Raw genomic sequence first — 26,539 nt, 5'->3', positions numbered from 1 at the left:
CTTCTCCTCCCCTCTCTGCCTTCCATAGGGACTGCTCCCTCCATGACTCCCTTGTGAACTCATCCCTCCCCACCAATTGCCTCCCCGGCACCTTCCCCTGTGGCTGCAGGAGGTTCCATGTTTACACCCACACTTCCTCCCTCACCATAGTCTGGGCCCCAAACAGGCCTTTCAAAGAAAACAATGGGACCCCAACAGGCTTTTAAGTAAAGCAAATAAAATCCTGTGCATCCGCAGGACTGATTTACTGCATCCGGTGCTCCCTTAGTATCCTTCTGTACATCGGAGAGACTGGGCACAGATTAGGAGATTACTTCGCTTAGCACCTTCACTCCATCCATATCATTGACGGAGACTCCTGGTGGCCAACCATTAAGTTCGGTGTCTCACTCCCACACATATGTTTGTCCATAGCCTTATCTACTATCCCACCAAGACCAGCCGCAAATTGGAGGAACAACACCTGAGTTTCCATTTGGGCATTCTCAAGGCAGATGATATTAACATCGACTTTTCTGGTTTCTGCCAATCTGCTTTCCTCTATCCCCTTCCCTTTTCCAGTTCTCCAGTCTCTTCCCCTTGATTGCTGCTGTCCCCTCCCTCCTTTCTCCTACCTTTGTGACCACCCCACCCCCTACTCTTTTGTTCTGATGCCTGCCGACATTTTTCCATATCTTGATGAAGGGCTCAAACTTAAAATGTTGGTTATGTATTTTTACCTTTGATATATAAAGGACACTGCCTGACCTGCTGAGTTTCTCCAGCAATGTGTTTTTACTTCAACTGTGGTGTCTGCAGATTTTCATGTTTTACTATTGCCCTGTTGTACCTAGCCAAGGATGATCCACTGCAGCTTCAGCACTCGGCCAGAAAATTTCATACATATGTGACCCACTTGAGAACAATGGTTTGTTAATTGGAAACATAAAGCTGATAAAGTTCAAATTTGATGTTAAGAATGTTATACCCTGCTAAAATTAAAGAAAATTATCTGTTTCCATCTGCGCCCCATTCATCATTGTCTGATGATGTATGCCTTCACTGCATTTGATTGGAAATCAGTTGAGTCCAGATAAATGTTTGGGTCCATGCTATTACCATGGTATCACATCCTTGAGGTTTCAGAAATAGCCAAGCGAGTGTGTGCATAGTCATGTTATTTCTCCAAAAATTTGCTCTTCCAATTCCCATTGACTATTGGGAGATCTATAATAATTCTATTATAAAGTGATCATCCCCTTCTCATTCCTCATATCTACCCATAAAGCTTCAGTCAACAAGCCCTCTCGACCAGGGATTCTTAACCTTTTTCTTTCCACTCACATACCACTTTAAGTAATCCCTCTCCCATAGGGGCTCTGTGATCAGTAAGGGATTGCTTAAGGTGGTATGTGGGGGAAATAAAAAGGTTGAAAACCACTGCTTTAATCGAACCTAATTGACTCGTGATGTACATGGTTTCATAACTTCAAAGGAAATGGACCAATTATAATTTTTCTCAAGCAAAATATTTCAGTAACTATTGGGTCTAGAGCAGTGATTTTCAACCTTCCCTTCCCACTCACATCCCACCTTAAGCAATCCCTTACTAATCACAGAGTACCAATGAAGTGGCATGTGAGTGGAAAGAAAAAAGTTAAGAACCATTGCTCTAAGCTGTCTGAACATTTCTGTTACATTTTACATGACTAGTAACACCATACTTCTCTATCACATCTAAAACAGTATCCTGGAACAGTCTGCTGCCAGTCTTGCTCTTCCTGCAACCAAGTCTCACTAATGGCCGTAATACTATAATTCCAAATACTGATCCATGCTCCACACTCATCCACTTTCTTACAATAACCATTGCATTGAAATAAACCCAACTCTGAACATTATTCTCATCGTGCTCAAATTATCAATTTTGTCTTTGTCTTCAAGCTTAAAAATGTCTTTTTCTACAACCATGCCACTATCTGCTCTGGCACTCTGGTTCCCATCCCCTTGAAACACTTGTTTAAACTTCCTTGAGCAGCATGGGAAAACCTTCCCCAAGGATGTTGAACCCTCTCCAGTTCAGAGACAAACAGTCCTGCTAGTTTGTCCCTCTGTTGGAAGAGAGGACAATGATCCAAACATCTGAAGACCTCTCTCCTGTACCATCTCCTGAGCAATGTATTGTTGCATTATCCTCCTATTTCTGGCCTCACAAGCACATGAATGGGTATCATGAAATCACTACCCTTCAATGTAGCATTTAACTCCCTGAATTCACTTTGCAAAATCTGAGGTATCCTGGCTTTAAAGTTTCCCACCCATTAATATTTAGAATTCAATAGGTATATAGGGTGGGGAGACCACTGACTTCTGTGCCAAACTTCTATCAAAAGTTCCTGGAGTGTAAAGTTCTGACCAAAAGCATTACTCTCTAAAGTCTACACAGTGGTCCCTAGTATTATGCATGTGTATTATTTAGCAACTCCTGTTGGTCAGAAAATAAAGATGGAGGTATTAGTCTGCCCATGCCAGTGATTGTAACTGCAAGCACATCACCAAAAAGGTGATTTAAAAATGTTCCCTGGCAAGAATTTTAAAAAATGCTCAAATTGCTGTATAAGTATTGAGTGGAAGCTTATGGTTTTATATCTCAATGAAAATATACTCATATACTTCCTGCACTGCCCTGTGGTTAAATGGCAGGCAGGTGCTGATCTTAACTATGTATGAACAACAACAGTGGTTCTGAAAGAGGTTCTTTCAAAACCTCACTGGCAAATTTACCGTGCATCCATTGAATATAAAAAATGTTACAATTAGAAAAAGCTTTCCTTAACCCTTAGACATCCTCACTACACCAATCCAGCCAAAATGTTGTCGGCAAATATCAAGGAAATAGACACTATAGTGACAGCTATTCTGCTCACTGAATAACTCCACAACCAAACGGGTTGAGTTCAGTGAGCAAAAACTGATTTATTGAGGTCTGCCTGGCAGTTCTTATTCTTCCAGCCCGGACCTGGCTGAGAACCACGCCATGGGTCGGGACATCATCAGGGCGTCGCGTGGACCGCAAAGCGCGGGCTTCTAAGCCTGGTGCCGAGGTCGGGAAGAAACCCCCTATGGTGCCATTTTGGCTGGCTGCCCCGCCGCATGCGTGACCAGTTCGCCTGCCTAATGGCATGCCACCACACTGCCCCCCCCCCAGAACTGGTGCCAGTGTCCTTCTTTGCCAGGCAGCCTCGCTTCTTGGGCTGGGCCGCAACCATTGGCTCGTTAGGGTTGAGGCGTGCTGGCTTTAATCTGTCCACAGTAAACAGTTCCCTCTTACCATCGATATCCAGTGTGAAGATGGATCCTGAACATTGGATGACTCTGTATGGCCCTTCGTACGGACTTTGAAGGGGGGCTGTGGATGGGCCTCACCTGACAAAGACATATTCTGCGGAATACAGCTCGCTGGGAATGTTGGAGGCACTTGTGTCGTGTCTGGGCAGTGGTGGGGTGTGAAATAGTCCAACTGGGCCCGGAGGCAGGAAGTAAACTGTGCGGTGACTGTTTTTTTAAATGTAATTTTTATTTTTCTCACTTTGAACCATATCAACCAAAATATGTACAAACGTTTCTCATTACATTTACACAGTGGTCTTTTCTCCCCTTTCCCTCCCTCCCCTCTACCCATGCCCCTCCAAAACCCATAAATATTCAACATATACAATAAAACCATAAAACAATATTTTCACACAAAGGAAAATAAACAAGAAAAATGCGTCATCTATTTATTACTGAATCTAGTCATTTTCTCTTCTTATCATTTTCATTCTCATTTTAGGGGATGGAGGACGTAGGCAAGCTCTTTCTGATATGTTCCATGTACAGTTCCCAAATTTGTTCAAACATTGTGACTTTATTTTTTAAATTATATGTTATTTTTCCCAATGGAATGCATTTATTCATTTCCATGTACCATTGCTGTATACTCATGCTCTCTTCCATTTTCCAAGTTGACATTATGCATTTTTTTGCTATCTCTAAGGCTATCATAATGAATTTTTTTTGCACTTTATCCAATTTGAGGCCTAATTCTCACCTTCTTATGTTACTTAAAAGAAATATCTCTGGTTTTTTTGGTATGTTATTTTTTGTAATTTTATTTAGTATCTGATTTAATTCTTCCCAAAACGTATTTACTTTTGTTCATGCCCAAGTTGCATGTAATGTTGTTCCTATTTCTTTCTTAAAGCGAAAACATCGATCCGATAATGTAGAAACCTATTTTTTTTTTTATTTTTGAGGAGTGATATATACCCTGTGTAACCAATTATACTGTATCATGCATAACCTTGTGTTTATTGTATTCTTCATAGTTCCAGAACATAACTTTTCCCATACTTCATTTTTTATCTTTATGTTTAGATCCTTTTTGCACTTCTGCTTTGGTTTATAGTTTATTTCATTTTCCTTATCTTGCTGCTTAATGTACATGTTGGTTATAAACCTTTTAATTATCATTGTGTCTGTAATCACGTATTCAAAGCTACTTCCTTCAGGTAATCTCAAGCTGTTTCCCAATTTATCCTTTAATTGATGATATGCAAACATTATACCATGAGTTATTTCATATTTGTACTTCAACTGTTCAAATGTTAATAAATTATTTCCCAAAAAACAATTTTCTATTATTTTGATTCCTTTTCTCTCTCATTCTCTAAAGGAAAGGTTGTCTATTGTAAAAGGGATTAGCTGATTTTGTGTCAATAGTAATTTTGGTATTTGATAATTCTTTATTTTCCTTTCTAAATGGATCTTCTTCCATGTGTTAAGTATATGATGCAGTACTGATGAGCTTTTATATTGCACCAGCTTTTCATGCCACTTATAAAGTATATGTTCCGGTACCTTTTCCCCTATTTTATTTAGTTCTATCTTAGTCCGGTCTGGTTTTTCCATTGTCTGGTAAAAATCTGATAAGTACCTAAATTGTGCAGCTCTATAATAATTTCTAAAATTTGGTAACTGCATACCTCTCTGCAAATTTATCTAATGCTACCCTTGCATTCCTCCCTTTCCACAAGAATTTCCTTATTATTCTCTTTAGTTCCTTAAAGAATTTTTCTGTTAAAGGAATGAATTGGTAATGTTTGAAATAAGTATTGTATCCTTGGAAACACATTCATTTTAATGCAGTTTACCTTCCCTATCAATGTTAGCAGTAATTCTTTACAATGTTCTAAGTCTTCCTGCAATTTCTTTATTAGTGGCTGATAATTTAGTTTGTACAAGTGGCTTAAGTTATTATCTAACCTGATCCCTAGGTATCAGATTGCTTGTGCTTGCCATTTAAATGGTGATCTTTTTTAAATTCTGTATAGTCTGCGTTACTCATTGGCATCGCTTCACTATTCTTTGCGTTGATCTTTTACCCCGATATTTCTCCATATTCCTTATGTAATTCTTTTACTGATACCTCTGGTTCTGTTAGGTATACTATGATGTCATCTGCAAATAAGATGATTTTATACTCCTTCTCCTATATTTTTATCTCTTTTACTTTTTTTTCTATTCTTATCAGTTCTGCCAAAGTTTCTATTGCTAAGGCGAACAATGAGGGAGATAGTGAACATCCCTGTCTAGTTGACCTACTTAATTTTAAGTGATTTGATACATATCCACTACTGTTACCTTTGCCAACGGTTCATTATATAATGCTTTAATCCAATTTATACATTTTTCTGGTAGATTGAACTTCTGTAATACTTTAAAGAAGTAATTCCACTTTACTCTGTCAAAGACTTTTTCTGCATCTAGAGCAACAGCCACTGTTGGTTTCTTATTTCCTTGAACAGCGTGGATTAGATTAATAAGTTTGTAGACATTGTCCGCTGCTCATCTTTTCTTAGTAAAACCAGTTTGATCTTGTTTTACTATTTTAGGTACACAATCGGCCAATCTGTTTGCTAATAGTTTAGCTATTATCTTATAGTCTGAGTTAAGTAGAGATATTGGTCTATATGATGCTGGTGTTAATGGATCCTTCTCCACCTTTGGTATTACTGTAATTATTGATGTCTTACATGAATTTGGCATTTTTTGTATTTCTTCTATCTGGTTCATTACTTCCAGGAGAAGAGGAATTAATAACTTTTTTAATGTTTTATAAAATTTGATTGGAAATCCATCCTCTCCTAATTTTTTATTGTTCGGCAGCTTTTTTAATATATCCTGTACTTCCTCTATTTCAAATGGTTTTATTAGTTTGTTTTGTTCCTCTTCTTGCAATTTTGGCAGTTCAATTTTAGCTAAAAATTCCTCTATTTTGTCATATTTTCCCTAGTTCTCAGTTTGATACAATTGTTCATAAAATTCCTTAAAGTTTTCATTAATTTCTGTTGGGTTATATGTAATTTGTTTGTCCCTTTTCCTTGATGCCAGTATCATTCTTTTAGCTTGTTCTGTTTTAAGTTGCCAGGCTAATATTTTATGTGTTTTTTATCCCAGTTCGTAATACTTTTGCTTTGGTTTTATTATGTTCTTCTCCACCTTGTACGTTTGTAATGTTTCGTATTTAATTTGTTTACCGCCAATTCTCTCCTTTTCATTATATCATCCCTTTTTACTAATTCCATTTCTTTATTTGCTATCTCCCTTTCCAACTGCTCTATTTCCCAATTGTAATCCTTTTTCATATTAGTCACATAACTTATTATCTGCCCTCTAATGAAGGCTTTCATTGCGTCCCATCATATAAATTTGTCTTTCACTGATCCTGTGTTTATTTCAAAATTTGTTTTAATTTGGCATTCAATAAACTCCCTAAATTCCTGTCTTTTAAGTAGCATGGAGTTTAACCTCCATCTATATGCTTTTAGTGGGATATCCTCCAATTCTATTGCTAATAATAGGGGTGAATGATCTGATAGTAGTCTAGCTTTATACTCAGATTTCCTCACTCTCACTTGAATATGGGCTGACAACAAAAACATCAATTCTTGAGTAAGTTTTATGCCTACTCGAATAATATGAAAGTTCCTTCTCTCTTGGGTGTTGCCTCCTCCATATATCCATAAGTTTCATTTCCTGCATTGATTTAACCATAAATTTGGCTACTTTATACTTTTCACTTGTCTTTTGTCCAGTTCTATCCAACATTGGGTCCAAATTAAGGTTAAAATCCCCTCCTATCAAAATATTTCCTTGTTTGTCTGCAATCTTCAAAAAAATATCCTGCATAAACTTTTGATCTTCCTCATTAGGCGCATATATATTGAGCAAATTCCAAAATTCTGAGTATATCTGACACTTTATCATTGCATACCTCCCTTCCGGATCTATAATTTCCTCCTCTATTTTCATTGGTACAATTTTGTTAACTAGTATGGCTACACCTCTAGCTTTTGCATTATAGGTTGCTGCCGTTACGTGTCCTACCCAGTCTCTCTTTAGTTTGTTATGTTCTGCTTCAGTTAGATCCGTTTCCTGCACAAATGCTATATCTATTTTTTTCTTCTTCGATAAATTTAATAGCCTCTTCCTTTTAATTTGGTCATGTATTCCATTAATGTTTATATTCATATAGTTCAACATGGCCATCTTATATCTTGCATACATCTCTTTTCCACCTCTTCGCCACCTCCATCCCCCTTTTTTCCATTTTAATCTCTTAGTTTTCTCTTATTACACTTAATGTACAACAACACATTTAAGACATAAAGTACCCCCACAGTTCTCACGTCCACTAATACCTTAACCAGAAATTTTCCCCCCTCTCTGAGTTGCCCCATTTGCCTTGCCAGGCAACCACAACTCCCCTTTTCATTTGGATTGCGATCTTGTTCACAGCATCAAGTGATTTTGCAGAGATGGTTATTCCCCCTCTACCCAGTGCTCCCCAGAAAACACTTTTTTTTTAAACACATATAACAAAGCTCTCTTTCTTCTATTCCCCCTTACTCCCTTCCTTCCCTTCTCTTTTCCCTCTTTAGTTCTTTACATATACATTGTTTTTACGTCTTTATATATACTTTATCGCCATTCTTCATTCTTGTTACATCTCTTCATCTTTTCTCCTGTCCTGCAAACATTCTGCGAATCCTTATGCTTTCTCTGGATCCGACAACCATCTGTTTTGCTTCCCGGGTATAAATATTTTAAGCACGGCTTGATGTCTTAACATGAATTTGTAACCTTTTTTCCATAAAGTCAATTTCGCTGTATTAAACTCATTCCTCCTCTTTAAGTGTTCAAAACTTATGACTGCGTAAAAAAAAAAAATTTGACCCTTGTATTTCAATGGTTTATTATCTTCTCTAATTTTATGCCTTGCCTGTTCCAGTATATTTTCTCTTGTCGTGTATCTCAAAAATTTTACTAAGATGGATCTTGGTTTTTGATGTTTCTGTGGTTTTGGAGCTAATGCTCTGTTTGACCTTTCTATTTCCATTTCTTCCTGCATTTCTGTCATTCCCAGGACCTTCGGGATCCATCCTTTTATAAATTCCTTCATTTCTGTGCATTCTTCACCCTCCTACAGGCCCACTATTTTTATGTTGTTTCACCTACTATAATTTTTCAACTTATCAATTTTCTGAGATACAACTCTTGTGTCTCTTTAATGTTTTTGTCACTTTCTTCCAATTTTTCTCTTAAGTCATTTACTTCCATTTCTACAGCTGTTTCCCGCTCTTCCACATTCTCTCCTCTTTTCCCTATTTCTGTCATTACCAGTTCTAACCTTTACATTTTATCTTCTGTTCTTTTCATTTTCCTTTTAATTGCATTAAATTCTAATGATAACCATTCTTTTAGTGATCTCATTTGTTCTTCAAAAAGGACTTTATCTATATTGTGTTCATCAGTTTTACCTTTTATTTCTCTTTGTCCATCAGTTTTACCTTCTATTTCTCTGTGAAGATTTTGGTCTTCTTCTGTATCTGTGTTTGTGTCTTCTTCTTCTCTTCTTTGTGTCTGTGTCTCTTTTGTTTTTCCTGATGAGCTGCTTGTATCTCTTTGTCGGGCCTCTTCTTGCTGGGCTTCTTGTTGCTGGTCCTCCCTTCCTGGGCTGCTTGTCTGTTGTGCTTCCTGACACTGTCTTCTTGTCGGTCATCCCTCTGTCTATCTCCCATGTCTGTTTCATCGCTCCCTCTTCTGCTGTCTTCCTTGTCCTCCAGCTGAGAGCCCTGGTGTTGGGCATCCCTCAGCTGTTTGCTCTGTGACAACCTGCTCCTCTGCTGGGCCCCCTTCCTGCCGGTGCCCTCTTTCTCCTTTGATTGCGCAGTGTGCACGCATGACTCCTTGTGCATGAGCAGTTGCGCTCTTTTGTTTGGCTCCAAGAGCCATTTTTGTAGTCCATCGGCTGGTGGGTCACGACTCCGCAGTGCAGGCACTGACTTCGAGGGTCGGGCGCTCCTCGCCACCACAATTTCCTGTTCTTTCATGCAGGTAAGGCCTTCTTCTTTGTTCTCCGGTGACTTTTGATCGAGGAGCCATTAATATCGGGTTCAAAGGCATTTGAACCTGTCGGGATCACCAATGTAGCGATGGCTACTCTGCTTACTGAATAACTCCACAACCAAACAAGTTGAGTTCAGTGAGCAAAAACTAATTTATTAAGGTCTGCCTGGCTGTTATTCTCCCAGCCCGGACCTGGCTGAGAACCGCGCCGTGGTCTGGATGTCATCAGGGTGTCACATGGGCCACAGAGTGTGGGATTCTAAGCCTGGTGCCAAGGTTGGGAAGAAACTCCCGATGGCGCCATTTTGGCCGGGGCTGCCCCGCCGCGTGCGTGTCATGCCGCCACAACTAATTCATTTTAATAGTCAGCTGTGTTCAACTCAGAATCGCATGACACATGCAACATGCAACATTAACAACAAATCACCAAATGGAATGAATCATTGACCATTATTGATTTTACATCAGATTAAAATCATTATTTTGAATGTTAAACTGTTTCTAATTATGTTTGTTTTTATCGTGTGGTAGATTAATATTTAAAGGAAAATTGGATATATTCTTGAATTGGAAAGAATTTCAAGTTTATGGGGGAAAAAAATCAGATGAATGGTATCAATTGGAAGACTCTTGAAATTAACTATCACTGGTATTTTGGGGTGAATCACAGAATGGTTGCTGTACAGCTTTCTTCCAAAGCAATTCATTAGTTTCAACCTTCCCACTTCTTCTCTGTTGCTTGGCAATTCTTCTTCACCATGTATTTCACTATTTCTCTCTTGAAGGCCACTGTTGAATATAGTTCAATCACATCTGCCAGGCATTGCATTGCATACTCCAAGCAAACATTGCATGAAATGTTTCTTTTTCTCATGTCATCCTGGATTTTCTTCTTTATTTGGCATTTTTATTCCTTGACCTCTTGACCAATGAGAGCAACGTCTCACTATCCATTTTCTCCATTTTTTTCATTTTATACAAATCAATCAAATCTGCAGTCTCAGTCTGTATTCATCCCAGGAACCATTCTTGTAAATCTGTTCTGGACCTTATATCCATCTTGTGGCAACTAGAATTACATGCAATATCTCTATTGATGGCATACCAGTATTTTATAAAAAAATCACATTAATTTTCTAATTTTATATAATCTTCCTTTATTAATAGAGCCCAGACTGTTGTGTGCCTTATTATGCACCTTCATAATCTTCCCTGCCAATTCTATTGATGTCTACACTTATCTCGGGTATCTTTGCTTTTACACCTCTTTTAGAACAGTATCCTTTGTAATTTATTGTTTTATTACTACCAAAATGCATCACCTCACATCTCTTTCATTTACCTTTATCTGCCACCTGTCTACACATTCCATGAGCCTGTTTATGTCATGCAACAATCTATCCTCTTCACAGTTCACAACACTTTAGTTTTATGTCATCCTTAAATTTATGAATTGGTTCTTGCACCCATAAGTTTAAACCAGCCTTTCTCAATCTTTTGTTGGCTATGCCCTCCACCTCCTTCCAGCCCATCCCTAGAACTCCACTCGAAGGTTATGGTTCCCCTTCTCTGTGAAGCAGTCAAGTTAAGGTTTCTTCTGTACTTCTCTCCTACCAACCACACAAAAATTAAATTAAATTTATGTTATGTGAGGTGAAAAGAAAACAAGGCTTTTACTTAAATATGCTGGGTCCCCATGGGAGAATGTAGGGCTTCCGTTGAGAATGGCGGATCTAGACTATTAATATAGGCTAAAGAAAACAATGGCCCTAAAATTGATTCCCAGAAATGTCACCATTCATCTTCTTGCAGTCCGAAAAACAACCATTAACCATGACCCTCTCTGGTCTGTTGCATGTCAATACTTATGAGCTTCAAATGAGGGAACTCTGTCAACTGCTTCAATAACACTAAACCAGCAATGCTCTCATCCCCTCACCAGAGCAATGGAACTGATTAAAGTGCATGGACACTACACCAATTGCTTATTTGACTCTGGGTCAACTGACAGTTTTATTCAGCCAGATCTGGCCCTCCATTGGGGACTTGACATTATCCCCACTACCCAGAGGATCTCATTAGCGACGAGGTCGCACTCGACCGGGTTAAAAGGGTATTGCTTCGCCATGCTGGAAGTACAGGGCGTAACGGTCACCCACTTCAAATTATTCGTCCTTCCCGAATTGTGCGCCCCAGTGTTGCTGGGATTAGACTTTCAGTGTCAGTTCCGAACGGTGTCCCTACACTTTGGGGAACCCCATGCCCCCCTCTCGGTCTGCCATCGCCCCGGCCCCGAAGCACCCGAGCAACCCGCCCCCGTGCCCCGGGGCCAATCCTGCTCCCTTTCCACACTCCGGATTGCCCTGGGTAATGTCCACGTCAGCTGCAGGCTCGTTTGTGGCTGACAAGTCCGATGCGGGACAGGCAGACACGGTTGCAGCGGTTGCAGGGGAAAATTGGTTGGTTGGGGTTGGGTGTTGGGTTTTTCCTCCTTTGTCTTTTGTCAGTGAGGTGGGCTCTGCGGTCTTCTTCAAAGGAGGTTGCTGCCCGCTGAACTGTGAGGCGCCAAGATGCACGGTTTGAGGCGATATCAGCCCACTGGCGGTGGTCAATGTGGCAGGCACCAAGAGATTTCTTTAGGCAGTCCTTGTACCTCTTCTTAGGTGCACCTCTGTCATGGTGGCCAGTGGAGAGCTCGCCATATAACACGATCTTGGGAAGGCGATGGACCTCCATTCTGGAGCGGACAAGTTGCTCTTGTGTCTTGGCGTGAGCTTGCAGGAGCCTCAGATTGAAGAGACTGCCATCCGTGCGGTACCGGATGTAAACAGCGTCTTCATTGTTGAGGTCTTTCATGGCTTTAAATAAGTTAAAATAATAACTGTTTCTAAACTCCTGCAATTAAAATGATAACCATTTCTAAACTCCTTCAATTAAAATAATAACTGTTTATAAACTCCTACAAAATAAATTTGTAACTGTATGGTCATACCACTTTCAGTTCAAAAGGAGAATAACTAGAACAACCTGTGGTTTGTGCAGTCAACTTGCTTTTGCCTTTTGCACCTGGTTCTGTAACTGCTGAGGACGAGTGGTGAAGAACAGACGTCAGTAATATCAAAAGGTGAAATAAGACCCTTCGCAAATTGACCAGAGAACAAGTTTCAAAGATAACTTTACAATAAATCAAGATAGGAAGAATTCTTTTCATTGATTATGATCTGGACATTTTCATGAAATTAGTTTTTTTTTTCATTACAGTGATATAAGCAATGGTTAGGCAATCAGTTGCTTGGGAGGAAAATGTTACAATACATCAAATAGTCACATGGGAATAATCTGGCTTGTAACATGAAAATACAAGATGACAAAGTATTTGGTTCTCTTGAGTCATTAGTTCCGAGAAAGCTGGTCAGTTATTCCCCATTATTGTTAAACCTGAGTGTAAAAAGATGAAGCATGTGTGGAAAATATTCAATCAGAAATTAATGAATACCAATAGTGGAGCAGAGGACTGGGAATTTCTTAGGAATCACAGCAGCAGAGAAAAATAACAAGGGGGAAAATTGGTGATGTGTACAAGCTGACAAAACAACACCTGTTGGGCAAACATGCTGAGCTGAACAGCATTTTCTTGTGCTGTTCTGTGTTCAAAAACAAATAGCAAGAGCTTCTGTGGCCATCTATAAAAGGAAGTGGGTTAGTAAAGCAAGAGTAAGACCGGGGAATTAATACCAGGAAATGAGGAAAGGATAGATTGCTTAAACCAATACTTTCCAACAGTCTTTGCAGTGGAGGACATTACAAGTTAATCTAACTTCAAGTGGAAGAATTTCTATTAAATTTATTATTAGAGACAAGGTATTGGATTAATTAATGTGAGTGGGCAGGGAGGGGGGGGAGGGCAAAGACAGATAAGTTGCCAGGATCACATGACCTCTGTCCATACATTTTTTAAAAATTGTTGCAGACAGTAGAGCAGAAGAGGTTGATATTTCTCAAAGTTCAGAGTTCCTTGAGAGTAGCAACAGAGTGCAAAGCTGTGAATTTGACCCGTAAACAAAGAGGAGGTAGAGAGACTCAACAAGCCAATTAGAATCCATGGACATAATTTTTACGTAGTGATCTTTCATCAAAATTAAAATAGGAAGGTATTGTGTTTTTCAAAAAAAGGAGAATGATTGGGGAGGGTTTGAGAGGTGATGGAGTACTGGATAGAGGAAGATGAGAAAGGTGGTTAAATAGGTAGAAGTGGAGCTACAGGGGGAAATCAGGAGGAACAAACCAATCCTCATTGAGTGGTTAGCAGTGTAAATGGTTAAGAACTTCAAATTCCCCTAGGTGTCAACATCACTAAATCTCTATCCTGTGGCCTCCATGTCGATGCAGTCAAGAAGGCAGCTCACCAAAGTCACCAAAGACTCTTGCAAGTTTCTACAGGTGTACCATGGAGAGCATTTTGACTGGTTGCATCACTGTCTGGTACAGAGATGCCAATGAACAGGACTGGAAAAGGCTACAGAGAGTTGTGAACTCAGCCAGCACCATCATGGGCATCAGCCTTCACTCCATTTAGGATGTCTACAAGAGGCGGTGTCTCAAGAAAATGGCTTCTATCCTCCAGGACACTCACCATCCAGGCCATGCCTTCTTCTCACTGCTACCATCAAGAATAAGGTATTTCTGTTGAGTGTCAGGTCGGAGTGCTAGTGGTACCATGTAACCCAGTACTACCTGTCACAAGGTTGGGTGGTTGGCTTTCCTGGTACAGAGGGTGGCTAGACACCCTGCAGGATGAAAAACAAGACCTGTCAAAGGGTGGATGAACCCTCTTGTAAGGTCAACAGCCATCTAGCAAACACATGCCATGAAGCGCAGAAAGGGTACCCCTTGCATCTGGCCATTCACTGCAATAGAACTTCCCCCAGCCATCTTGGACCTCACCATGCCGCTGGATTTGGGAGGGGATGTGGAGAGGGTGGGTCTGGACCTGTGTAACCCCCCTCCCCCCACTTAGCTAAATCCATTCACGCACATGCTGTTCCTTTCTAAGGAGTGGAGTTTCCTCGTATCAAACCCCACAATCTGAAAGGAACTGTCATCATCCTATGCGATGGATAGCCAGGAGAGAAGAAGAAAGAAGATCATCAGGAAGGAAGTACAGGAGCTTGAAGACAAACATCTCAAGTATAGAAACAACTTCTTACCCTCTGGCATCAGATTTCTGAATGGACAATGAACCACAGACACCACCCCTCTTTCTCTTCTTTTGTATTAATTTATTTACTTTTAAAAATGTAATTTATAGCAATTTTGCGCTGTGATGCCACTGTCAAACAGCAAATTTTGTGACATGTTCATGACAATAAATTCTGATTTTGATTCTGAGATGGAGAGCTGTAGATGCATTGGATTTTGATTTCTAGTAGATATTTGATTAATTTTCACATAAAAGATTGGTATTGGAAAGTTTTTTTTAAAAAATGGACTGTTGATTGGTTATCACAAAGAAGATAAAAAGTTTGAATAATTAGGTGAGTTTCAGACTAGAAAGATGTACCTGGTTGAGTACCCTAAGGACCAGTGCTTGGTCTGAATTATTCACTATCTTAATGATTCAGAAGAGGGACAGAATGTAAGGTATTGAAGATTGAGAATGATGCAAAAATATGTGAAAGGGAATGCTGTGATAAGAATATTTGGACTCTGCACACAATTCATTTAGGTTGGGTGAATAAGAAAAATCTTGGGAAATGAAATTTAATATAGAGTGCAAGGTCATGTACATCATGTAAGAAATCAGAAGGTGGACTATTTTCTAAATGCAAATGCGTGGAGTACAGAGGTAGAGGTAGAAACAGGTTAGCAGGCAGGTGCTTCCAATAGCACATTGGCCATCATTGCTATTGGTTTGGAGTTTAAAAATAGAGAACTATTGATACAGTACATTGTTGAAACTACATCTGAAGTTCTGGATATTCTAGCATTTGGTGAATTCAGAAAATTTACCCAGCTAATTCCAGGGATGAAAAGCTTGACAAATCATTAACACCTATAAAAGTCTGTTCATCGGAAATCATAAAATATGAGATGCTGGATACCTGAAAGAAAAATAATGAACACTGGAAACACTCAACATTTGTGGGGAGGAGAAATTACATGGAGGGGAGAGGATTGGAGGGGTATGGACCAGGTGCTAGTCAGTGGGACTAGGAGGGTGGTGATTTGTTCTGGCATGGACTAGTAGGGCCAAATTGGCCTGTTCTGTGCTGTATATGGTTATATGGTTATGTGAGGACCATTTTCTAATCATAGGTTCTTACCTGAAAAAAAAGGGCATTCACTTTAACGTGGTTCGTTTGCCTAAATAATTATTTCAGTTCTTCTTCTTTCCAGAATAAGAGATCGTGATGACAAAGGATCGTATGCTCTATGTTTGATTCACGAGGGTAAAATATATCACTATCGAATTGACAGGGACAAAGCGGGCAAGCTATCCATTCCAGAAGGGAAAAAGTTTGACACTCTCTGGCAGGTATGAGAATATGGAGATGATTTTTTTAAATTGCCTCTGTATTTATTCTTGGAACATTATCTTTTATCTGCACTGAACCATATTTGCATTTAGTATCAAAATTAATTGATGTTAATAGTAACAAAAGCACTAAGTTATTTCATGCAAACCTCTAGGTTTGATAGCTGTCCTTATCCCCTATTTTAAAAAATAGCACAACTTTTAATTCAGTTTCTCTAAATTCCTTTCTGTCCTGTTATAAGGTGATAATACTTTTAAATTAATGCCACAATTTAATGTCAGCCATCATGCCAAGCATTAATGCTTATTCTTAGTTGAGGTTACATCTTGAAATGTAAGCATAACTAAACTATTACAGACCATCCTCATAATTTAAAATATTACTTTCCTTCACTTGTCTGAAGTTTTCATCCTTCCATGATGAAACTGCATTTCCAGAAATATCTTCTGAAAGAAGTTCTTTGTGCTTCTGATAATTGATATTGGACGTTATTGAGTGATTTGGCCTTGAGACGTTTCCCAGCTGAATCCATCAGACACTTCACTGACATTCACGTGTACACTTTCTTACTGCACTTAAAGTTAAAACTTCGGCTAATTTTAACATTCACCTTCGCTATCTTGATAGGTCTGAAATTAATTGTTAACCTGATGTGAGAATTGGAGAAAAATAATCCATTGTTTCAATACCATGTTAATTTTCACATTTCTTCTTGAAAAGTTACATGCAACCTTCACTTTGACTTAGCAATTGAATGTCAGTGGAAGTGGTAGGTGAAAAATAAAAAAAATATAAAATATGCACATTTTGTAATTTATGAGAAGTTGTGTGCTAGTAATAGGAAGTGAAAGTGGCCCTGAGGTACAAATCATTATCCTTGCCTAAACTTAATTCTCATCTGCATTTCAAGAGGGATAACTGATTTATTGTAGTACTTGTGTTTTCTGTAGAAATCCATATTGACTTCATCTCTTTTATTTTTATTTTCATTTCATGCCCATTAATAACTTCAGAGCAATTGATTCTATAAAGACTGCTTCATGATTTTTCCGAGAAGTTCATTCAATCAGCTGTTATGGTCATCATCAGAAAACCAGGCTATGAAAATAGCAGAAAGGTTGCAGCAGTCAAATGAGAGCAATTTCTAGTGAAACTCAATGGGCCAGATAGCATCTGTGGAAGAGAAAATTCAGTTAAGATTTCAGAATGGGGACCTAAAGAGAAACAACCTTGGTGAGAGAATGAGGAGAAGTATGAATAGGACAACAGGAACTTCTATGATAGACTGAGGTCAAATCTGTTAATGGGGCAGAAAGAAGTTTGTCTTTGTTTGGCTTGTTGGCCTTGCTCAGCAGATCGGACTCTGAGAATGGAGAGAAAAAGTTGAACTAATATCATAGATGGCTGTTTTACAGTGAAATGGACAAAGCTTGATAAAGATGTTGAAATAATAGTATCGTCTGAAACTCTATGAAATCTAGTGGAGTCAGAAATCCTATTTTTTAAAAAAAAAGAACCAATTAATTTCAGATGTTATGATATCTACTCAGAATTATTCAATTGTTTGTACAAATGGAAAAGACATTTGACACATAGAAAATCCCTCAAAGAACGATGAGGTTAACAATTATTTAAGTAATTTTCCAGAGGAATGTTGTAACCGAATCATAGAAAAGATTATAGTTGTACAATAAATATCTTAAAGAGACATAACATCAGAGTTCTTCATGAAGTCTCAGTTTTGATCTATTGCTCAGTGATTCATTGAACATTCTTGAACATTAGCTATTGCTTAGATATATTTTATTTCATGACGTATGTCAAAGATTTCATCGTTGTAATGCAGTATTTATGGCAGTGATAAAGGATGAAATAAAACATTTATGTTTGATCTGCTCTAATCAAACCGCAACATAACCTTTTAAATATCCTAAGGAGCTAAATTTTAAGTTCTCATTGATCCAGCAGCTTGATGAGCAAAATGTACAACTGGGCAACAAGCAATGAGTCAGGCAGTATTGGAGGACAGTCTTGGAAAAGAGAGAAATCAAACTGCTATTAAACAGGAGAGAAATGGTGGAGAGGTGGATAGGATGCTGTTTTGGAGTGAGGTCAGGGTTGGTGTGGAAATAAGTAGAGGTCATTCAATCATTGGGTTAATCAGCACAGTAAGAGAGTGAGAATACAACTTAGCCAAATCACTGATGGAGACTGACAACGAAAAGGCCAGATGTGATTTAAACTGAGAAATCATCTTGTAGGACTCATTATTGATTCTAAAAGGCTACAATGTACCCAGATAAAGGATGATTGATTGATCGTCAAGTTGACATTAGTATCATGGTTCATGAAGAAAAAGACACCTCAGAAGTACATATGAAGAAAATCTCATCATCAGAACAATTTAGTCAGCGGTAGCTCAAATGGGAAAATGGGATGGAGTCCTTACAGGAGGCAGAGTGGGAGGAAGTATAGCTGAGTCTGTGAGAGTTTGTATCTATATGCTTGTAACCAGCCTATCACCCGAAATAGAGAAGGAGAGATCCAGGAAGGGATATGTCAGAGATAGACCATATGTAGACAACAGCAGTAAAAGGAATGAACTTTTGAGTTTTGTCTGAGAACAAGGAGCAATATTAATGTGGTCACTGTACTAGAGAATGCCCACTATTAGTTTGTGTGTGTGTGTGTGTGTGTGTGTGTGTGTGTGTGTGTGTGTGTGTGTGTGTGTGTGTGTGTGTGTGTGTGTGTGTGTGTGTCCCCTGGTCTCATCCCAACATAAGGTCTATCCCCCACACTAATTGCATCATAAGACCAGTTTGTTTCCTCTCTTTTCCTGGTCTGATGTGGTGTCATTGAGCTGAAGTGTTAGCTCTGTTTCATTTTTCACAATGCCGTCTGACTTGCTGAACATTTCCAACATTTTCTGTTTTTATTCCAGATTTTTAGTATCTGATTCTTTTAATTTTTAGGTAATGATGGCAATCCTGGTTTCACTCTGTAATAAACATTCCTTTTGTCCCATCCATCCTTCCCCCATCCTCTTTCAACTTTGAGCTAACATATTTTTCTCTTTTTCAGTTCTGACAAAATGTCTTTGACCGGAAATGTATACTCTGCTTCATTTTCCATGGGTGCTGCCTGACCTGCTAATATTTCCAGCATTTCTTTTATTATTTTATTCTAGATTTCTAACAATTGTAGAGTTTTCTTTTAATTTCAATTTTTTTTTTATTTTAAGTCTCCCTTAAGAGAGACTTTTCAACAAATGTTCTTTAAATTTAGCTTTTAAGTTCTTAATTATTTTTAGCCTTCTTCCTTTTTCTACATATTGCTCTCCCTTGAGGTCAGGTAATCACTCTACTTTATCCAAATCTCGCCTTTCTTCTACAGATAACTAAACTTCTCTTCTTGACTATTTCTCAACTTTGTCTATGCCGTTAATACTCAGCTCTCTAATTAACGCAAGGCCAATTTCAAGGCATGTTGTTCACTCAACACTAATTTTAATGATTCCAGCTATTAGAAGCCAAATGTTTAGAGAATAGAACTAAGAAATGTTTTCTTTGAAGTAGGTTTCAATTTTGGATGTTTCTGTTCAAATATTTCCAATGTTGGATTGTGAAGATCTAAACAATGACATTCTGTTGTAACTATTATCAGTTAGAAAGTGGGCACTAAGGATGGGAGAAGACTGCAAAAATAGATTTTATAAACATTAACAACATTGCTTGGGGTAGAATATTTCCATGCAGAAGGTTACACTGGCCTATGTTTTTCATGGGTTGTGTTGGATTATGTATATCAGCACAAATCACATGGAATTGCCCTTAACCTGTTCAAAAGGTGAAGAATATTAATCACAACCCAAATTGATTTTCCAGTAGTTTAAAAAAAATAGTACTAGAAGCTCACAATTCTGCAATTGACTGACCCCACTGCTACCTCTACCTTCTTGATCCAGCCAAGCTCCTTTGTGAGGTTTTAAGTATTAAGAGCAATATTTGCTTACTCTTGTACATCAATTAAGTTAGTGATTTGCTCCACATCTTTTCTTAAATTAACTTTTCTTGAACTAAATAGACATGAAAGTCTGGCTAAATTTATTTATATTTTGTGATTGATCCAGCTGTATTTGAAAAACAGATTGCCACTTATCAGTGAATTAAGGAATATTTACTGATGAAAGTTGTAATAATAATTGCTCCAAAACACTGCTCTGTTGATTCGTGGACTATTTTATGTTCAGCACTTTACAAATGGGTTTGAATAGAAATTTGAAAAACAAATAACCATCAGATGTTTGGATAATACTTAAAGCAAAAACTCCGTTCAAGATCAGTGTGTGTGTGTGTGTGTGTGTGTGTGTGTGTGTGTGTGTGTGTGTGTGTGTGTGTGTGTGTGTGTGTGTGTGTGTGTGTGTGTGTGTGTGTTTTCATTCTTGACATACTGTGGTAATGTTTTTCTTAATTTCATGCAAAATGTTCTCTCCAGATGGTTGATCACTATTGTTACAAGTCAGATGGACTTCTTCAAGTTCTTACTGAGCCATGCCTAAATCCAGATCACCCTATTGGTATGTTACTATCCTTATACAGCTACTTTTTATTTGGGGTGGAGTTGGTGGGTGAGAACAAGTACTTGCTGCACAACTGTAAAAATATAAATTTCAATAAATGTTAAACTGCTCTTCACCAGAAAATTTATCCAGATAATTGACTACATTAAGTATTTTTTTAAAGCCAGAGATTGTGTATTTATTTATTTTTCTCTCTCTTTATCATTTCTGGCCTACAATACTGATTCTTCGTGGCACTGCTTCTCCTTTGGTGTTTAACCTTTCCTCAGGCACTTAATTCAGCGGGCTATGCAGTGCACTGGGGCTACATGAGGAAGTCTGCGGCTCTTGCCACTTGACAGCTGTGGTCAAGCACAATTCAGCAAAACCCATTTGATATCACTGGGGAAGAAAATTTGGTTTTATTTTGTCTTTTCATTCTCCAAGGGAACTGGCTCTAACCAATGCATTAAATTTGAACTAAGACAACACCTGGGCTATTCTCATACTTGACAGACCAATCTCAACATTTTCTGTTTTTATTTCAGAGGTCAGAAATCTGAAATTAAAGAAGAAAATGCTGAAAAATTCAATAGGTCAACAGCATTTGTGGAAAGATTAGTTATATTAGTTGCATTCTTTCATTAGTACACAGCATCGGCTTAAATACCACTAGGGATAGAACTGGAGAGATGGTCTAATATCTCAATTTCAATTAAAAAAATTCCAATGCTTTCTACAATATACTTTCTTATCCTCAACTCTCCATTCGTATTATGGGTAAAAACACAAGTCTTTTGAAGAGCCAAAAATAATTTTGTATGTTGCCCCTGGTATAAACAGGGTCAATTGAAATTATATCATATCCACAAAGTATTCTTATATTTCTTTATGCTGACTCTAAGAACTATTATATCAATCCCATTCCCATATATTCCCCAATAACCAATTCCTCTCAAGCATACACATATATACCCATCACCAGCCACCTACACCAAGGTTTATTTACATGTACTTCTTTTGGAAGTGGGAGAAAACCAGAGCAGCCTTGAAAAATACACGCAGTCACAGACTGCATACAGACAGCATTGTAAGTCAGAATTGAACCCAAGTCACTGGTGCTATGAGACAACAGCATTCTTAGTGATGTCACTAGTCCACTTAATAAATCACTCATGAATGGAGTTACAAGGGGACTATGGGAACTTAATTTTTAATTTAAATTTTAGCGATGCAGCTTGGTTACAGGCATTTCAGCCAATGAGCCCGCGCTGTTCAAACACATCCATGTGACCAATTAACCTACTAAGCCCCTATGTCAAGTGGGGAGCTTTCAATCTGTCCTCGTATTTTCAGCATTTCTTCATTATGAATATTTCTGTGATGTTTGCAATTTAAACTAAATTTTCCATCTGCCATTTACACCACATTTTCCAAAAATAGTATGCTACTATTTATGTGGTCATCTGTGGATTTAAAATTATGTCAATTATTTCAAATTGACTTTGTTTGAATTCCTCTTGCTATATTCAAGAAGTATTGAAATTTCACACTAAAATCAACTCAAGGTGCAAATGTGGAACTGTATTCTAAAAGTAATCTTGCTATGATTTGTTTCTTTTTGGTCCAGATTCCTTTGGATTGACTCCAGCACCACCCATTCCAAGCAACCACCCACGGGTAAGGAGAAATTTAATGCTAAAGTGAATATTCCCACTGTAATTCAATCTCCAGAAATATGAAATAAACGCAGTGATAGTGCCTTAAATCTGGATTTATTATTAGAAACAAGCTTGCATTTTAGTTCAGATTGCTCAGCCTTCAAGTTCCATTTTGCTTTTTATTGTGAATTAAGTGATGTGGTAGGATAACGAAGGGTCACAGTCTTTTGCCACTTACAAGGTTTTTGATCTACTTTTGGGAAAGAGTCTTGTCTTTTCTTGGTTCATTCCACAATGGCATCAAAGAAGTTTTGGAAATGCAGAATTTAATCCAAGATCTGCAAGTGCATTACAAGACAAAATGTGCTGAACTTATAAATCCACCGAACTTTGATGCATTCAGCCAATCTATATGAAATAGATTTTATTATAGGTCCTACCCCCTCACCTAAATACTTTGATTTCACAAATCAAGTCCAACAATGTACTCATCTCTGGTCAGGTGAGTAAATATGGTCTGTGATCTGCCAGTGACCTATTAAACCTCCTCACTTTTTCTGTATTCCTTATAAGGTGTTCACAATAGGGTTTTCCACTATGGTCTTCACTTATAAATTTCATTTTTAAAGATCTAATTTAGGATATCACTTGTAAATTAGAACAATATATTCTGCCTCAGCAGTCCCCAACCAGACAGCATCAATATCATCTTCTCCAATTTCAGTTAACCCCCTCCCTAGTCTCTCTCTTTCCTTCATCCCTTTGTCCTTTTTCCTCCAGCTCCCCAACTCCTCCCCTTCCTTTTCCTATCAGAGAATTATCTTTCTTGGCTCTCTCCCCATCACGTCTCAGCTTGTTTCTCTTCTTTCCCCACATCTGAATCTACCTATTGTTACAAGTCCAGAGGACCCCAAAACCCAGCACCAATAGATATGCACCACAACAAAGGGTTACTTAAACAAAAGTTTCTTTTAATCATCTTTAAACATGAAAATAGAATCAAACTTTAACTTATCTCTATTGACTCACTTAACCTACTTAAGCCCCTTCTAATTCTAAGCACACGTGTGTGTAAGTTCAACAAATTTCTTTGGATCACAGTCCAATCTCACTGTTTGCAGGCAATTCTTGTCATGTGTACAGAAGTTAATATTAATAAAGTTCACCAGGCTTTGGTGCCGAACAGATAAATGGTCACCACTCAGAAGGGTTCTTATTGGTGTTCAGAGAGAGTTTTTCTTGTTCCAGGACATCCACACTGATTCCAGTGAGGCTGTTTAGGTGGAATTGAGGGGTGAAGGAGGCATAAGAGAGCTAATAGGGGTGTATTACAGAGCACCAAATGGGCCAAGAAAATTAGAGGAACAAATTTGTAGGGAGATAACATATATGTGTGAGAATCATAAGGTAGTGATCATGGGAGATTTTAACTTCCCTCACATTGATTGGGATACCCATGCAGTTAGAGGGCTGGATGGGCTAGAGTTCGTTAAATGTGTTCAAGATTGTTTTCTAAATCAATTAGTAGAACAACCGACTCGGGAAGGTGTAATACTAGATCTCCTGTTAGGGAATGAGCTAGATCAGGTATCGGACATTAATGTTGGAGAACAAATTGGGTCTAGTGATCATAACTCTTGTTAGTTTTCGGGTAGTTTTAGGGAAGAGCAAGGAGTGGCCTAAAGTTGAGGTTCTGGATTGGAGAAGAGCAAATTTCGAAGGAATAAGAAGGGATTTGGGGAGTATTGAGTGGGACAGGATATTTTCAGGTAAGGATGTAAATGAAAAATGGATGATATTCAAAAAAGAAATTTTGAGGGTCCAGAGTAGATATGTCCCAGTGAGGATCAAAGGAAAGGCTGGAAGTCATAGGGAGGCTTGGTTTTCGAGGAATATTGGAAATTTGGTTAGGAGAAAAAGGGAGGTGTACAAGAGGTATAAAGAGCAGGGAGCTGAGAATTTGAAGGAGGACTACAAGGAGTGTAGAAGGAATCTTAAGAAAGAAATTAGAAAGGCCAAAAAAAGGCACGAAGAAGCTTTGGCGGACAGAGTAAAAATAAATCCAAAGGGTTTCTATAGGTACATTAAAAGTAAAAGATTAATGAAGGATAAAATTGGACCCCTTGTAGATAGCGAGGGTAGGCTGAGTGAGAAGTTGGAGGAAATAGGGGAAATTTGGAATGATTTCTTTGCCTCGGTATTCACTAGGGAAAAAAATATTGAACCAGTTGAAGTAAAGAAAAATAGTGGGGAGGTCATGAAGCATATAAGGATAACCGAGGAGGTAGTGATGGCTGTGTTGAAAAAGATAAAGGTGGATAAATCTCCGGGACCGGACAAAATACTCCCAAGCACACTCAGGGAGGCTTGTGGACAGATAGTGGTGCCATAACAGAGATATTTAGGATGTCACTGGTCACGGGTTTAGTGCCAAAGGATTGGAGGGTGGCGCATGTGGTTCCACTGTTTAAGAAAGGGTCCAAATGTAAACCTGGGAATTATAGGCCCGTGAGTCTGACGTCTGTGGTGGGAAAGTTGATGGAAAGTGTTCTGAGGGATGGTATTTACAAATATTTGGAGGTACATGGATTGATAGGGAGTAATCAGCATGGTTTTGTCAGGGGTAGATCATGCTTGACAAACCTGATTGAGTTTTTCGAGGGGGTTACTAAAATGGTCGATGAAGGGAAAGCTGTGGATGTTGTCTATTTAGACTTTAGTAAAGCTTTTGACAAAGTTCCCCACAGGAGGTTAGGAAAAAAGGTGGAGGCAATAGGTATAAATAAGGAGGTAGTGAAATGGATTCAGCAATGGTTGGATGGGAGGTGTCAGAGAGTAGTGGTAGAAAATTGTTTGTCCAATTGGAGGTCGGTGACTAGTGGAGTTCCTCAGGGATCGGTCCTGGGTCCACTATTGTTTGTTATATATATTAACAATCTGGTAGTAGGGGTGGAGAATTGGATAAGCAAGTTTGTGGATGATACAAAGATTGGTGGTGTTGTGGACAGTGAGGAAGATTACCGTAGATTAAAAGGTGATTTAGAAAGGCTGGAGGTGTGGGCTGAGAAATGGCTGATGGAATTTAATACAGATAAGTGTGAGGTGTTACATTTTGGAAAGGCAAATCTAAATAGGTCATATGCATTAAATGGTAGGCTATTGAGATGTGCAGAGCAACAAAGGGATTTAGGAGTGATGGTAAATAGTCCCCTCAAGGCTGATACTCAGGTAAATGGTGTGGTGAAGAAGGCATTTGGAATGTTGGCCTTCATAAATCGGAGTATTGAATTCAAGATTAGGGAGGTTATGATGAAATTGTACAAGGCATTGGTGAGGCCAAATTTGGAGTACTGTGTACAGTTTTGGTCACCAAATTATAGGAAAGATATAAACAAAATAGAGAGAGTGAAGAGAAGGTTCACGAGAATGTTGACAGGATTTAAGGTTTGAATTACAGGGAAAGGTTGTGCAGACTAGGGCTTTTTTCTCTGGAGCGTAGAAGATTGAGGGGGGACTTGATAGAGGTGTTTAAGATTTTAAAAGGGACAGTCAGAGTAAATGTGGATAGGCTTTTTGAATTAAGAGTGGGGGAGATTCAAACTAGAGGGCATGGTTTAAGATCGAAGGGGGAAAATTATAAGGGGAACATGAGGGGAAATTTCTTTACGCAAAGGGTGGTAGGGATGTGGAATGAGCTTCCGGCAGATGTGGTTGAGGCGGGATCATTGGTTACATTTAAAATTTCAATGCCGTCAGGCTTGTTTAGCACCAATTAAGATTTTCACCATGTTAAATGGTTTCCAAGTTTAGAATGAACATGGCCAATCTTTTTGCAATGAATTTAATCTACATTACATCTACATTAATTTAATCTACATTACATCTACATGTGAAAGGTGAATCAGACAATGAAGAATCATTTTGGGGAAACATACAGAGGAATGAAATGTCTGCAAAAGCAACTTCTGATCTGCTCATTTAACTGTATGCACGCCTGCTGGAGTAGCCATCCGATAAGCACGATTAGTTAAAAATATCTGTTAGCCACCCCTTTATTTTGCAGCAAAATCTGGCCAGCTATCTTTTTGCAAGAAATTATTTTGCTTGAAATCCTTATTTATTCTTAGCCTGTTCACTCAGTTGTGAAAACTCTGTCATTGTGATCAGTTTTCCTTTTTTTTCTACTTTATCAATCCCCTTTTCTTATTTGTTCATTCAAGTGTAAAGGGCATTTATTGTCCATCCCAATTGCCCCAGAACAGAGAAAGCAGTTAATAATGAACTCTATTGGTGCAGGTAGAAATGGCAGATTTCCTTTTTCAAAAGACATTAGGGGACCAGGTTTAAATGATATA

General features: G+C 38.5%; 1 protein-coding gene across 5 annotated transcripts in view; it reads left to right on the top strand.

Annotated features, from left to right (window-relative positions):
- syk (spleen tyrosine kinase) overlaps window positions 1–26,539 on the top strand; it is a 142,520-nt gene that overhangs the window by 84,149 nt on the left and 31,832 nt on the right. For all 5 annotated transcript variants that reach the window (XM_069928404.1, XM_069928397.1, XM_069928370.1 and 2 more), the window contains 3 exons: window positions 15,826–15,964; window positions 20,460–20,541; window positions 22,154–22,203. In XM_069928404.1, coding sequence (XP_069784505.1) covers window positions 15,826–15,964; window positions 20,460–20,541; window positions 22,154–22,203 — 271 coding nt within the window. The remainder of the gene's footprint in view (window positions 1–15,825; window positions 15,965–20,459; window positions 20,542–22,153; window positions 22,204–26,539) is intronic.

Source organism: Narcine bancroftii, chromosome 1 (genome assembly GCF_036971445.1).
Source record: "Narcine bancroftii isolate sNarBan1 chromosome 1, sNarBan1.hap1, whole genome shotgun sequence".
NCBI classification, from domain to species: Eukaryota; Metazoa; Chordata; class Chondrichthyes; order Torpediniformes; family Narcinidae; genus Narcine; species Narcine bancroftii.
Note: the sequence above shows the minus strand (reverse complement) of the source record. Positions and strands in the feature narration are given on the sequence as shown.